This window comes from Narcine bancroftii, chromosome 2 (assembly GCF_036971445.1).
Source record: "Narcine bancroftii isolate sNarBan1 chromosome 2, sNarBan1.hap1, whole genome shotgun sequence".
Classification (NCBI taxonomy): Eukaryota; Metazoa; Chordata; class Chondrichthyes; order Torpediniformes; family Narcinidae; genus Narcine; species Narcine bancroftii.
The window spans coordinates 310,908,639-310,925,454 of NC_091470.1; the positions used below are offsets into that span (position 1 = coordinate 310,908,639).

General features: G+C 41.2%; 1 protein-coding gene across 3 annotated transcripts in view; it reads left to right on the forward strand.

Moving 5' to 3' along the window:
* kcnq3 (potassium voltage-gated channel, KQT-like subfamily, member 3) overlaps window positions 1-16,816 on the forward strand; it is a 192,944-nt gene that overhangs the window by 139,493 nt on the left and 36,635 nt on the right. For all 3 annotated transcript variants that reach the window (XM_069921648.1, XM_069921646.1, XM_069921649.1), the window contains one exon: window positions 14,750-14,776. In XM_069921648.1, coding sequence (XP_069777749.1) covers window positions 14,750-14,776 — 27 coding nt within the window. The remainder of the gene's footprint in view (window positions 1-14,749; window positions 14,777-16,816) is intronic.

The window sequence follows — 16,816 nt, forward strand, 5'->3', positions numbered from 1 at the left end:
GTATTTTTTATACTCCTCAAGTACCGCATTTGTTCCATGTTGCCTATACCTGTTATACACCTCTCCCTTCTTCTGAACCAGATCCCCGATATCCCTCTAAAACCAAGGTTACCTGTGGTGGCTAACTTTGCCTTTAATCTTGACAGGAACATACAAACTCTGAACTCTCAACATTTCACCTTTGAATGTCTTCCATTTATCTCGCACATCCTTGCCCAAAAACAATGGATCTAATCCACGCATTCTAGGTCCTTTCTCACTTCCTTGAAATGAGCCTTTCTCCAATTTAGAATCTCAACCCAAGCTACAGACCTATCCTTCTCCATAATTAATTTGAAACTAATGGCATTGTTGTGAGATTGAAAATCTCGGTGGCTACTTTCCAAGCTTTACTCAACTTAACTGTGCAGTTACAGTCTGAAAAATGTGAGGCAGCAGCGAGAAGCTGATTGGTGCAAGAGAGGTCAGGTGATCTGAGGAGCTGCAATGCCAGGATCAACTAAATATGAAAAGCAAGTTAATTAACAATTAAGAATAACTCTGTAATATTACAGGTATCAGGGTTGGACCCAAAATATTCCCCTACACATGGTTCTATCACCTGTCCTGCCTCATTCCCTAATAGGAGTTCCAATATTGCAATCTCTCTGGTTGGTACTTCTATGCATTGATTTAGAAAGCTTTCCTGAACATGTTTGACAAACTCCAAGCCATCCAGCCCCCTAAATTATGGGAGTCCCAGTCAATATGTGAAAAATTAAAATCTCCCAACTCTCACAACCTTATGTTTCCTGCAGCTGTCTGCTATCTCTCTACAGATTTGCTCCTCCAATTCTCGATAGCTATTGGGCGGTCTGCAATACAAACCCGTAAGCATGGTCATACCTTTCCGTTCCTCAGCTCCACCCATATAACCTCAGTAGACGAGCCCTCTGGTCTGTCTTGCCTGAGCACAGCTGTGATATTTTCCCTGATGAGCAATGCCACTCCTTCCTCATTCATCCCCCTGTTCTATCTCATCAGAAGTCCAGAACATTGAGCTGCCAGGCCTGTCGCTCCTGCAACCATTTCACTAATAGTATAATATCATAATTCTACGTGCCAATCCACAATCTATACTCGTCTGCCTTTCCTACAATACTCCATTCATTGAAATAGATGGACTTGAGAACATTTCCACCACTTGCAACCTGTTGACTTCTAATATTACATGCAATTTTCACATCAAATTTTCTCTCCTCCACTCCTCTATCTGCTCTGGCACTCAGGTTCCCATCCCCCTGCAAATCAATTTTAAACGTCCCCAGCAGTAGCAATAGCAAAAATCGCCCCTTCAGTTCAGATGCAAACTGTTCCATCAGAACAGGTCCTACCTTCCCTGGGGAAGAACCAAATAATCCATAAAATTGAAGCCCTCCCTCTTGCACCATGTCTTTAGCCACATGTTAAGCTGCATTATCCTCCCATTTTTAACTTCAATCCCCTCTCACTACAGCTCACCTGTTCTCCTCCCTTCCCTTCTTAGCCACAGGACCAGGCTCCATGCCAGAGACTAATTGTCATGGCTTGTCCCTGGTAGATCTCCCCCCACCCCAACAGTATCCAAATGGTATACTTGTAACTGGAGGAAACAACCACAGGTGTACAATGCACATACCTACCTGTTCCCTTTCCTTCTCCTGACTGTCTCCTAGGTGTGATAGCATCCCTGTAACTCCTGTCTGCCCCTGCCCACCCGCATCCTGAATTATCTTGAGTTCATCCAACTCCAGCTCCAATTCTTTAACTCTGCAGCTGGATGCACCCAAGGGTGCAGGGCTAATATTTCACCAAAAATGGCAACAAAGATGTCTTGCAAGACCTGGCCTTGGTGACCACCATGTCATTTTTGGTGTTGTTTAATTGAGAGTGAATGGTAGGATCAGGGTGGAGGATGACCAGTCATGAAAGAAACAGGTTCCTTGTATGTCCAAAATAGCACTCTTCTGGGGGGGTGGGGGGCACAGAGGGGGGCCCCACGAGGTGCCAGAGTGGAGCTCCAGTGAACTCCAGCAGCGCTGTACCCCTGGATGCACCTATTGCAGATGAAGATGTCAGACTCCTGGCTTCCCTAACAATCCATATTCTTCAAGAGGAGAATTCCCCTGCCTTAACTGCCATACTCACTGCCTATGACTAAAGAAAAAAAATAAAACCTGTCCTTACTTATGCCTACCTGCTTAATCCTTTTTTGTTCTTTGATAGGGTGGCCATTACTTATTTCAACTCCTGCACCAACACCTCAGCCTCTTTTCACCGAAGCATCTTCAGCCAAAGCCTTACCACTCCAACGATGTCTTTTCCCTCAATGACCACTCCGCTATGCAGTCCCTCACTTTTATAATGATGTTTGGGTCACCTGACCTTGATTTCCCTTCAACTGTTGAACTCGATTGCCCATTCAGCTGCTATCTGCTGAGTCTCTCCTTTTCAAACCTTTCATCTTCATCTGCTCCTCAATATTCTGACTCAATATTACCAAGTCAAGTTTGCTTCCCAGTGCATAGCACTGGGTATACTGTGGAACCAACTATTCCTTCATTTGTTGGAGGTAAGGAAGTTTATGGTTTAAGTTGGAGTGTATCAAGTGGGACTTTCTTCCATTTCTGCCCCATGCATGATTCAGGTGTCACCAAATCAAATTTATGAATGTTTCTTTTATCACTGGCTGAAGCTTTTGGGAACAGATACATCACCTACAATGTGATCCCACCTTCAGACACATCTTCCCCTCTCCTTCCCCTCTGCCTTTTGGAGAGATGATCCCTCTGTTACTCCCTCGTCCTCTCATCCCTTTCCACTGATCATCTTCTTGGTACAAAGCCCATGGCTGCATGAAGTGCTACACTTGCTTCTACATCTCCTCTCTCAACACCATTCAGGGCCCCAAACAGTCCTTCCAAGTGAAGCAACACTTCATTTGTGAATCTGTGGGGGTCAATTACTGCAGCTGTTGCTTCTGTTATGGCTTTCTCTAGATTGGATAGACTCAATGCAGACAGGGAGATTGCTTTTTTGAGCATCTAGACTCAATGCAGACAGGGAGATTGCTTTTTTGAGCATCTTCACTCTGCCTGCATTCATGAAGGAGATCTCCCAGTCCCCAACCATTTCAATTTTGAGCCCCAGTCCCACGCCATGTCCTCAGCAACAGCCAAACTGAGGCCACCCACAAATTGGAGGAGCAACACCTAATATTCCGTCTGGGCACTCTCCAGTTGGATGGAATTAATATCAACTTCTTCAATTTCCACTAGAATATAAGAACAGAAGAAGTAGAAGCAGGAATAGGCCACCCTGACTGCCAAGCAGGGCCTGGATAATCTGATGATTGGCTCATCTCCATGTACCTGGCTTTTCCCCAAACTCCTTAAGTCCCTACTATGTAAAAATATATCCAACCTTGTCTTAAATATATTTACAGAAGTAGCCTCCACTGCTTCTTCAATTGACAGTGAATTTCATAGATTCACCAACCCCTGGGAAAAGCAGTTCCTCCTCAACTCCATCCTAAATCTACTACCCTGAATCTTGAGATGATCTCCCCTTGTTCTAGTCTCCCCACCAATGGAAACAACTTACTTACCTCTATCTTAGCTATGCCTTTTTATAATTTTATATTTCTATAAGATCCCCTCTTATTCTTCAAAATTCCAGATAACACAGTCCAAGTAGACTCAATCTTAGGCTAACCACCTCATCTCTATAATCAACTTGATGAACCACTGCTCTGCCTCCAAACCCAGCATATCATTCCTCAAGTAATGAGACCAGAACTGCACGGAGTGGTCCAGATGCAGCATAACCAATTCCTTGTGTAACCAACTTGCACCTAAGTTCAATCCTTCCAGCAATGGCCAACATTCCATTTGCTTTCTTGATAGCCTACTGCACCTGCAAACCGACCTTTTGGAATCCATGTACAAGCACTCCCAAGTTCTCCTATATTCTCAATATTGCTGCCTGTGCCATATGCTAGTGAGAGTAGAAATAGAAAGTTGTGGAGGATGAATGTGTGGCTCAAGAGCTGGCGCAGGGGGCAGGGGTTTAGATTTCTGGATCATTTCCTCTTCTGGGGAAAGTCTGACCTGTACAAAAGGGACAGCCTGCACTTGAACTAGAGGAGGACCAATATCCTGGGGAGAGTTTGAACTAGTTTGGCAGGGAGGTGGGAATCACAATGACAGTATGGAGATTAGGGAGGAAGAACACCTAGATTGGATGGAATGGAGGGAACAAAATGTAAAAATAAATGAAGGAGGGAAGGAGGTAAAGGTAGATGGTAGCAAAAGGAGTTTATGTGGAGGACAGTCTCTTAAGACCATATATTTTAGTGCAAGGAGCATTGTAAGTAAGGAGGATGAGCTTAAGGCATGGATGGCCACATGGAAATATGATATTGTGGCTATCAGTGAAACTTGATTGCAAGAAGCGCATTTTTGGCAGTTAAATATTCCAGGATTCCATTGTTTCAGGCATGATAGAACAGGGGGGATAAAAGGTGGAGGAGCTGCTTTGGTTATTAGAGAGAACATTACAGCAGTGCTGTGGCAGGATGGTTTAGTGTGATCATCCAGCGAAGCTATTTGGGTGGAATTGAGGAATGGCAGAGGCATGAAAACATTAATGGGAGTGTATTGTAGACAACTAAATGGGCTGAGGGAATTAGTGGTACAAATTTGTAAGGAGATTGCATTTATGTGTAATAAACATAAGGTGGTAGTTGTGGGAGATTTCAGCTTTCCAAACATTAACTGGGAAAACCTGTGCAGTTAGAAGGCTGGATGGGGTGGAGTTTGTTGTGGGTTCAGGCAAGTTTTCTTAATCAATACATAGAAGAATGGACTCAAGAGGGGGCAGTATTGGATCTCCTATTAGGGAACAAGATAGGTTAGGTGACAGAGGTTTGTGTTGGGGAACACTTTGGGTCTAGTGATCACAATACTATTAGTTTTAAGCTAGTAATGGAAAAGAATAGAGGTGGGCCAAAGGTTGAAATTCTTGATTGGAAGAAAGCAAATTTTGAGGGGATGAGAAAAGATTTGCAGGGTTTGGATTGGGATAAGATATTTTCAGGTAAGAATGTAGTAGATATAAATGGAGGATATTCAAAGGAGAAGTTCTGAGAGCATGTCCCCATGAGGATTAAAGAAAAGGTTAGAAACTGTAGGGAGTGTTGGTTTTCATAAGATATTGTGAACCTGGTTCAGAGGAAGATGGATGTGTTCAACAGGTATAAACAGAAGGGATTGGATGAACTGCTTGAGGAATATAAAGAATATAAAAAATCTTAAAGTAATTAGAAAGGCTAAGGAGATAGGAGGCTGCTTTGGCAGGCAAAGTGAAAATAAATATTAAGTGTTTCTATAGGTACATTAAAAGGAAAAGAATAGTGAGGGATAAAATTGCAAAGTCAGAGGAGATGGGAGAAATTCTGCTGTTCAAAAAAGGATGCCAAAGTAAATCTGGTAATTATAGGCCTGTAGGTCTGACGTCAGAGGTGGGTAAATGAATGGAAAGTGCTCTTAGAGATGGTGTATATACAATTATTTGGAAAGACTTGATTACTGATTCGGAGTAGTCAGCATGGTTCTGTACATGATCATGTCTAACAAACCTTGTAGAATTTTTTGAAGAAGATACTAAAAAGGTTGATATGGGGAAGGTGGAGGATGTTGTCTATTTGGACTTTCGTAAGGCTTTTGACAAGGTTCCCCATAAGAGGTTAGTAAGGAAGGTGGAAGCATTAGATATTAACGATGAAGTAATGAAATGGATTCAGCAATGTTTGGATAGGAGATGTCAGAGAGTAGTGGTGGAAAATTGTTTGTCAAATTGGAGGTTGGGTTGAGTGGAGTGCCTCAGGGATTGGTACTGGGTCCACTGCTGTTTGTTATATTTATTAACGATCTAGATGATAGGGTGGCAAATTGGATTAGTAAATTTGCAGACGATACAAAGGTTGGCGGTGGTATGGACAGTGATAAAGATTATCAAAGCTTACAGGGGGATATAGGACAGTTAGAAGAGTGGGCTGAAAGATGGCAGATGGAGTTTAGTACTGATAAATGTGAGTTGCTACATTTTGGTAGGACTAATCAAAATAGGATATACACATTAAATGGTAGACATTTGAAGAATGCAGTGGAACAAATGGATTTAGGTGTCATGGTACACAATTCCCTGAAAGTTGAATCACATGTGGGTAGGGTGGTGAAGAAGGCATTTGGTATGTTAGCTTTCATAAGTCAGAATATAAAACACATGAGTTGGGATGTTATGCTGAAATTGTATAAGGCATTGGTGAGGCCAAATTTGAAATGCTGTGTGCAGTTTTGGTCGCTGAATTACAGGAAGGATATAAACAGAATAGAGAGACTGCAGAGGAGGTTTACAAAAATGTTGCTGGGGTTTCAGGGTTTGAGTTACAGGAAAAGGTTGAGCAGGCTGGGACTGTATTTCCTGGAGCGTAGAAAGTTGAGTGGTGATTTGATAGAGGTATTCAAAATTAAAAGGGGGAAAGATAGAGTCAATTTGGATAGGTTTTTCCATTGAGAGTGGGGGAGATTCAAACAAGAGGGCATGGATTGAGAGTAAAAGGGGAAAAGTTTAGGGGAAACATGAGGGGAAATTTCTTCACGCTGAGGGTGGTGGGAGTATGGATGAACTTCCAGCAGAGGTGGTAGAAGCGAGATTGATGTTAATATTCAAGGAAAGGTTGGATAGGTATATGGATGGGAGAGGTGTGGAGGGTTATGGGCTGAATGCGGGTCAGTGGAACTAGGTGAGAGATGTTCAACATGGACTAGTAGGGCCGAACTGGCCTGTTTCTGTGCTGTAAATGATTATATGGTTATATGGCAGCATGCTGCTTTCATTTGCCATTTAAATAATAATCTGATCCACCATTTTCCTTCCAAAGTGGATAACCTCACATTTACCCACATTATACTATTATGAGCTCCCGTTTTAGTAAAATGGGATTACCACTGTAAGGGATAGTATAGTCAGGAGGAACTGAATGGTCACAGTTAACATTTAACATTTCACACAAGCACAACATAAGTCATAGCCCAGCGATAATTTAATACATTAGAAGAACTGAGGGGAGGCTTGTCACAGTCTGTTCCAGAGTCAATACATTTGCAAAGTCATTGTAAGTTTGCAAGGGAGAACCATTCTGATGGCTGAAGAGAACATCTTTTTGAAGCAGCTCTTATGACCAGCCATTTTGTGGAATTCAGAGCAAAGCATGCTCTATGAATGACTGGGCCTTTTTGATGGATTGACCCGTGCCAGGAAGATCTTTTAGGAAGCAAAGTGGTTCATTTTGAATGTGACTAACAGTGAAGGTCACTTGGAGAGACTGGTGCCAGGAACTTGAAAGCTTCATGGTGGCCGCCCAGTTTGAGCCTTGCCTACGAAAGGATGAGGATGGACATTTCTTCAAAGGCAACACAAGGAGAATTCGTGAGTCTGGAGCAGCCACAACTCGTCTTCCCATCAGTTCATCATGAATTCTGAGCATCAAATTTCAAAGGCCTACACTTCAACACTGAATTTAAAAGATTGAATTTGAAGAAATTTTCTAGATTTTGGCCTGGTCTGTAATAATTTGGATATATAACGTGCGCGCGTGCGCAATGTTAAAATTAGTTTAAGAGTAAGAAATAAAATTAGTGGTTTAAAATTAAACCCTGTCTGGTTCATTGTCTATTGCTGCTTGTCACGTACAGTTCATAACAATACTCTATCTGCCAGAACCTTGCCCATTCACTTAACCTATCTATATCTCTCTTCAGACTCTCTGTATCCTCAGCACAGTTTGCTTTTCCATTCAATTTAGTGTCATCAGCAAACTTAGATACACTACACTGTCTCCTCATTAATGTATATCATGAACGTTGGCCGCTCTCCTGTCTCCCTCTCTTCCCCATCCTTCTGGTTCCTTTCCTCCAGCTCTCCACCTCCTTCCCTCTCAATTTAGAGAGCCATCCCCTCCACCAATAACTTCTCAGCTTTTTTATTTCATGCCCTTGGACCCATATCCACTTATGACCTCTTGCCTGTGAGCCTGTGCTCCTCCACCCCATTATTTTATTCAGGTACTTGCCTGCTTTTTGCTCATTTCTTGACGAAGGGTTCGGTTCGAAACATTGGTCATGTATCTTTATCTTTGCTATGTAAAAAAATGCCGTTACTTTCTGAGTTTCTCCAGCATTTTTGTGTAAACTGCATTCACACCATGCTGACTCAAAATAAATTCCTGTCCCTTCATCATCCAGTGGTCAATAGGCTGGTGCTCCTGACCTAACAGGACTGTGAGAGAATGTTTAGTGCACTTGCTGTAATACATCAGGAGTGGGCAATGTAAGCAAACTATTAATCACAGAAAAATATTAAAAATATACTTTCAAATTTTAATATTGGAGAGGTGCATCACTAACCCACAGTATTTTGTTCAAGAACCTGCTGATGCAGAATTCAATAGTGCCTAGGACCATGACGCTATCCTCAACTGACCAGTCCTTATCTGCAAGAAGACCATACCTTCATGCACTCCCCATCCAGAGTTCCAGTTTCTCCCCAGTTGTGGGTTCTTGGGAGAAGGAGGCTGAAGGAGATATGAGGGAGAATGGAGACTAGATGCAGACAGTCATTTGTCAAAGAACAATCAGAGGTCAGTCTGTGGGAAGACGTTGGTCCACCAGAAAGTTGGTGCTCAGCATTGGGGTGAGGAGTGGAATCAGCAGACAGACAGTCCATGGGGGTTGTGCAGGAGGCAGCTGAGATTAACCAAATGGTTGGAGTTGTGCAGGAGATGGGGTGGGTGGGGGGGGGGGGGGGCGAAGGTGGAGATTGTGGACCAGCACCTTGCAACCTGGGGGAGTAGTTGGAGAAGAATCTAATGGAGAGCTGCTATTTAAAGAGATAGTCTATGGCCTGGTAGCTGCTCAGTCAGAACCCTTTCATATAATCCTGAAGCAGGCCTCATACATACGTTAAATGACCATATCTGTAATGAGGTGCCAGAAGAAATTGTAGCGGCAGGTAAAATAACAGCTTTCAAAAGATATTAGGACAGATGTATCGATAGGATGGGCATAGAGAGATATGGAACAAATGCAAGGAAATGGGATTAGTTCAAAATGCCAAATTAGTTGGCAGAGACTAGTTGGGCCAAAAGGTCTGTTCTATGCTGCGTTATTCCATGACTTACTTTCTCCTTAATGGTTCCTTACAGACCTTCCTTTCCATGAGCCTCATATGCCCTAACATCAGAAGTGACTTCCAATTGTTCATTGTATGCTATTGGGTCATCTCATAGCACAGGCAGCATGGTTAGTGTATCAGTTAGTGCAATGCTGTTACAGTGCCAGTGACCAGGGCTGGGGAGTTTGTACGTTCTCCCCATGTCTGTGTGGGTTTCCTCTGGGTGCTCCGGTTTCCTCCCACCCTTCAAAACATGCGGGGGTGTGCTGTATGTCTATGTTTAAATTTAAACTAATCTCTTTCATCCACTGGTTTGTCAGGTACATGGGAGAATGAAAAAGATGGCCATGCTCCTTATTTTCCTGCTTTGGTTATTACAGTTGATTGTACAATGTACAGAAAATCTGACATTAGACAATCCGGTTTCCAGGTTTAGAAGTTTCTAGTCTGTAAATTATGTCCTTTACCTATTACTGATTTAATTTAGGGTTTTTTTTTACATGAAATAGATTATCAAACCTCTCCTTTGCTGTTTAAATAATGGCCCAGATTTTGTCACATTCTATCAGTAATATCTTGGTATTTTGCATTGCAAATGCTGGCTATTTTTTTCTCAGCAATTGCATTCATATGGATTCCATTAGCAGAACAGGAGCTTACCAGAATTCCCTGTGTTTCTGCTGGGAATCAGCATCTTTTGCTAGGTTAGATTAAACAGGATCTACAAGGTCAGTTATTTCAATAATGTTACGACTGCAAGGAAAGAAAATAAGGAGATGTTTAGTCACATGTGTCAATTATTTGTGCTTGCAATAATGGTTGTGATTGTTTACTGCAACAGGTAAGGAAGTGTCTTCGTATGTTCCTGTGAAGTTTCACTTCTGTTACTTTGTTCAGGGACTTAAACTTCATTAATATTTAGAAGAAGACATGCAAATGAGTCAATGGTCGAGGTATTAAAATCACAAGGCATAATTTAATGCCATCTGTTGCAGGAAATGTGTTTATATTTGCAATGGAACTGTAATATTTTGCACTTCAATTATGCGTTTCATAACCTAGCAAGATATGCCAAGATATCTAAACTTTATTAAGGAAGGGAGGAGGTGGGGTGGTGGATTCTGAGAAAACAAGGACTTGGTGTTGGTCAGCTCAGCAGCATAACTGATGTTTCTGATGTGACTTTGGAAAGTAAGGCTAAAAGCAAAGAGGTGTAGAAGAAAAAAAAATTCAAATTACATTGTTGGAAGGTCATTGACCTGAGACCAATTTTTCTCTTTCTACAAATAGTTTGCTGAGCATTTCCAATATTTTCTGTTTTTATTTGAGTGTGCAATGACCCTTACTGAGCAAAAAGCTGTCTTGGCATGTTAGAAGACTCATACGACTTAGGAGCAGAAATAGGCTATAATGCCCATTGAGTCTACCCTGCCATTTAATCATGAGTTGATCCATTTTCCTACTCAGCACCACTGTTCAGCTTCTCCCCCCCCCCCCCCACCCCCCTCACCTCATAACCTTTGATGCCCTGGCTAATCAAGAACCTACCAATACACCCAGTGGTGCGGCCTCCACAACTGCCTGTGGCAATAAATTCCACCCACTAACTGAAGAAATTCCTATGCATCTCTGTTCCCTTCAATCCTGAAGTTGGGCCCTCTTGTTCTAGACACATCCATGTTGGAAACAACCTTTCTACATCTACTCTGATGGCATGAGTGGTTGGAGAAAGTTCTCATGAGTGATTAAAAATTTCAGCTGAAAGATATGGAGCTGAAATGCAGACAGGAAATGGGAGTTTGCATTAAAATCTATATGGAGAGTGTTGGAGAGGACAGGATAGAGATTGAAAACACACCCCAAAGCCTGGTGTATAAATTGGCCACTTTACATTGTGCTGGGCTATATTGCAAATGTGAAGTTCAGAAGAGGACCCAAACTGTTTAAAAGACCATTTCATAAGAACATAAGATATAGGCTCAGAAGTAGGCCAGAATTACCCTCTCCTCCCTTTGAATAAAGTAATGGGTGATCTGATTGTTGACGTCATCTTCACTTTCCTGTCCTTTCTCATTAATTCTATATTCCAACTATATGCATCGACTTGGAAATGATCGATGACAATATGCAAGTTATTCCAAACATTCACAACAAAAATTGTATCTTTATTTCAGTCTTAATTTCTCATCTGTGCAATGGCACCCTGGTTCTAGATTCCCCTACCAAGGGCAACATCCTCAGATCCTCTATCAGGTTCGACCAATAAGCAAGCTCGTTTTGAGGGAAATAGTAAAGTAAATTTCTCTGTATAAAATCACCTTTCATTTATTTTAATTCCAGAGAGTATAAACTCCATTTCATCAAAGTTTTCTTCATTATACAATTTGTTCATCCCTAAATGAATCCAACGGATTAAGAGAAGTATACCCTTCCTTAAATAAGGAGACATAAATTGTCAGCAAAATTCCAGATGTGCTCTTACCAAACTTTTGATATTTTTGTAGTCCATCTCTCTTATATCATTGGTCAATGTAGTATTTGCATTAATAATTAAGTGTGTGTCTGTAAGGAAGTAATTTAACAGCATTCGTTCGTCCCATACTATTCAATAATAATCTTTTTTTTTAAATTTCCCAATCCACCAACATTTTGCAAACTATCTGTATCTGCAGATTTTTTTTGTGTCCTCCCTCTCCCACTTATCACCAAACTGATGTCAGGACAACCCAAAGCACTTTACCACCAATGAAGGACTTCTCCGGTGTAGCCTCTGCAGTAATGTAAGAAAATCAGTAGTTAGTTTGCATTTAGCAAGTTCCCACGAGCAGCAAAGTGATAATAATCTGACTCAGAAGTGAGAGAGCTGTTAACTACGAATTGGCTGATGCTGTATAGTTTTGCAGAATGTAAGACTGAGTGTGAGTAAGTACCTTGGGGAAGTGAATCATCAACAGAGGTGAGAGAACAGCAATATGTCTTTTGACAATGTATTATAAGAAGCAAACTTTTAATAATCTATGTCTTTCAATAAGGTTTCTGAGTGCCTTTGCTTGCTGCAGGCCATGATTTACAGTGCTTGCTTGAGGCATGTGAAGAACCTTGACAACAGTAAAGGCTCTGGAAAAACCATGCTACAGAGTCTTACATTCCTCTTTCCTGGATGCAGTAAATATGGGTGGAGAGATGGCGATTATATTCAAATTTGATTTGCCATCTATGAATAATTCAAAGGAATGTGGGGCGATGTCAATAATTATCACTTGGAGCGTGCCCTCTATAATAACTACTGGAGCCAGTCCTGGCCATGCTCATGTCTAACCTGGCCTCTGGTGATGGGAAGTCTGCTAGCAGGAAGGGCTTCGAGAAGTTGTAAGAGCTTTTCTGGGGCTGCCTGAGCCATATCATAAAATCATCCTGGACATCCTATGCATTCAACTGCTTTTTCACAAGATGTGAGCACCTGATTGAAATAATGTGAACTGCCTGAAATTGTCTGCAAGCCTAATGAGTTTCAAGCTACATTTTTGTACTGTACTCCTAGAGAAATGGCATTAATGAACAGAAAGGTTTGGAAATACTCAGCGAGTCAGGGTAACTTGTGTTCCTTCCTGCTTCACTATCTGGATGTGAATGAAGAGGATGAAAAAAATAGAGGGGGAACTTACTTGAGCCAGATCTTTTGGAGTAGAGAAGCCTGAGGGGTGACCTGATTGAGATATACAGAACGTGAGAGACAGTTGTGTTTTTTAGACAGCAATGTTGGAAAAATCTGTGAAAAATGTAACAAATTAACATAATTACTCAGCTTGTGGTCGTTTACACTGCACCCTTTTAATTCCTATGCGCGTTAGTTCCGATGCTTTTACGCGGAGCAATGTGGCCTGAGTCATCAGCTGGACGTCAAATTCATGAGGTGAGCTTTGCGGTGTGATTTAGACTGCAGGAATTGACTAAATATTCCTGCACTTTCCTTTTTAGACTCCCTATGTAATGGCAAATTTCATTGATTGTGCCATTACATGCCTGCAGTCTAAAAACCCTAAATGTGAAACCTTCCCCATTAGCAGAGGTACCTATAAAAAGAAGGGATTTGTTTCAGATAAGGGGGTAGGAATTGTTTCCATTCAGAGGTTAGTTGAAATCTGAATAGCCCTGCCAGAGGGAGTGGCATTCTGTCAGCATTTAAGCATTTGAAACATCATGGCATAGAAGACTGCAGCCCTAGTCTGGAAAATGGGATCTGTGTCGTCTGGTATGGACAGTCGGATTAAGATCTTATTTTGTGCTGTTTAACTATTTGACTAAGAATTGGACTGTCAAACATATTCTCATGCAGCTAATTAAAGATCTTGAAATAGATACTGGCAATGTATGAAGAAAACTATTTAAGGTTCCCTAAAAAATGCAGCAAAGGAATTGTGCCTTTTGGTGCTCTCTGACCTTCAGATAACCCTCATGACTTAACATATTTATCATCCTTTAATGCTGCCATCATTTATGTGGGAGTCATATATTACTCAAAGTTCAGAAATCATCTGTGCAAATAGCAGTGAATAGGATATAGTGATTAGTACTGGCATTAAAATTGCAAAAATCACAAAAGCTTTTGGCAGAAGGTGCGATCCCACACCTGACACCAACATCAACCTCAGAGCACACACAAGAATAGCTTTGTCATCACCTCCATTAGGCTTTTTCAGGGGCATTCTATGCTAAGAATGCCCCTGAAGAAGCAGAAGCAGCCCTTTAAATTGCCACTCAGGTGGCAGCGTTTAAAGCGCAACGCTGGCCACCCGAAGGACACAGCTGCACAGGATGCGGCTCTGAGCACACTTCGGCTTCTGCCCAGTGTCAGCTGTGATCAGCAGCCTGACCCTTTAACATCCGCTTTCAGCCAGCTGCATTCAGGTGGCTAGGGGAGTCACTGAGCTGAGCTGATTATCCCTCTCGGAGGAGGGTTATGTAGCTCGCCTCAAGAGTGCCTCCTGCACATTCAGGTGGCCTCAAAACAGCCGCATATTGCCTAAACCTGCGGCTTTACATGCAGGGTAATTGGCCACCTGAAAGTGCCTAGTGGCTCCCTGCAAGGCCAACAGCTGGGAGGAACAATGTAGGATAATTCAAATTCTGAACACAGCAAACAACACATCCACGATTCTGTATTCAAGCTGCTTTGTAATCCTCCTGAACATGTCCAACGAGAGTAATCCATCTTTGACAACCTGGTTCATTTAAAAAGCTGGTTTACAATTGGAAATCCATCCTACTACATAAATTCTGTAATCTGACTATAATGGATGGGAAATAACTATTTATGGCAGAGCACACAAAATGATGATATGTGTTTATTGAGATTATTTTGTTTGAAAATTGAATAGCAGGTATAAAATCTATGCAATAGCGATATTTTCATTTAGATGTTTAATATCTTCATCTATGGCTGAATGTAGATCAGTGCATTAATATTGTTCTTTTCTCCCCTTTGTTAACTCTAAAGAAAATATCAAGGGGATGAAGCCACCAGGTTTGTTGACCTCTCATCATTTTTTCATTTACAGTATTTAATTGATGAAAATATATAAGATATGTTTGAAGGAAGACTGTTGGTTCCAGAAATTGGGACCTTTTTTTGGTAATTTAGATTATCTTAGATTTTTATTATCTAAAACAAATACATGTCATGCAATAGGTGCCAATGGCACTGCAAAATATGGGGATCCACAAAAGCAATGATGTCGAAAAGATGTAGCCTGCAATTATAAAATTATCAGGCCCTGCTTACATTGTGAGTTCTGATTGTCCAAATTTAATTTCAAAGATGTGTTTCAATGTTAAATACCTGCATAAGATGCTTGATGAAAATCATATATCACAGAAAACAAAGCCTTTGGGCCTTCTAGTGTATGCTGAACTATTGTACTGACCAGTCCCACTGACATGCATCCATTTCATATCCATCCCATCCATGTACTTGTGCAAATGTTTCTTAAATGTTAAAATTGAGCCCACATTCATCACTTCATCTGACAGCTCATTCCACACATCCACCACTCTCAGAATGAAGAAATTCCCCCTAATGTTCTCTCTCAACTTCTCCCCTTTCATCTTCAACCCATGTCCTCTGGTTTGCATCTCACCAACCCTCAATGGGGGAAAAAAAACTATATACATTTACTCTGTCTATCCCCCTCATAATTTAAATATCTCTATGAAATCTCCCAACATTCTTCTATGTGTCAGGGAATAAAGTCCTAACCTGTCTAACCTTTCCCTGTAACTCAGTTCCTAAAGTCTAGGCAACATCCAAGTAAATCTTCTCTGAACTCTTTCCTGAAGTTACATAACCAAAAATGCACACAATACTCCAAATTTAGCATCTCCAATGTCTTATACAATTAACATAACATCCCAACACCTATACTCAATACTTTGATTTATGAAGGTCAATCTGCCAAAAGCACTCTTTATAAAAAGTTATGTATCTGTATTCCCAGATCCTTCTGTTCTACTGCACTCTTCAGTGCCCTACCATTTATCGTGTTTGCCTTTTCTTGGTTTGTCCTTCCAAAATGCAAAACCTCAGGCTTGTCTGCATTAAATTCCATCTGCCATTTTGCAGTCCACCTGGTCCAGATCCATCTTCAAGCCTTGAAAGCCTTTCTCATTATCCACTACACCTCTAAACTTTGTGTCATCTGCAAACTTGCTCATCCAATTTACCACATTATCATTTAGCTGATTAACAAGCACCAGCGAACCCAGCATCGATCTTTGAGACAGAACACTAGTCACAGCATCCAATCAGAGACAATCAACCAGCACCACTCTCTGGCTTCTTCCGTCCAGCCAATGTCAAATCCAATTTACAACCTTACCATAAATACCGAGCATCTGAACTTTCCAGACTCAACTTCCACATGGGAGGCCTTACTAAATTCCATGTAGACAACATCCACAAAAAAACTCTATAAGATTTGTGAAACCACATACCACTAATCAGTCACCATCCAAATACCGCATATCCAAACTCTTAGAACACCTGTTAGAAGCAAACACAATAGTTTTATTATAAATAAGAAATTTATTAGAAACAAACATCAAATAATAATGTGAGGTATATATTAGCCATTGTGAAGTGTAGTGGGAGGAATTTTATTTTCCTATTTCCACAGGAAAAATTGTGCAGTTTATTCAAGAAAAGGACAGTATATATTAAAGTTGACCATAATTGGAGAGAGCTAGACTAGCTAAGTTAGAGATTGGAGTCAATATTACCAATCACTCCAGTCCTGCTAGAAGCAATGGCAGAAGTATTACGATGCTTGCTTCTTAAGGATAGAATATTCTTATTCAGTTCTGGTCGATGATGTGCAGTTCTCATAACTAAACTATAGGAAGGATATTATTAAGAGGGAAAGGTACACAAAGGATTCAGAAGGTTGTTCCCAGAACTGTAGGTTTGAGTTATAAAGAAAGACTGGGTCTCTTTCACCTGGAGTGTGAGTGCCTGACGGATGACCTTTATGGACATATATAAGCTGGTTACAATATTTCTTCCCCATGA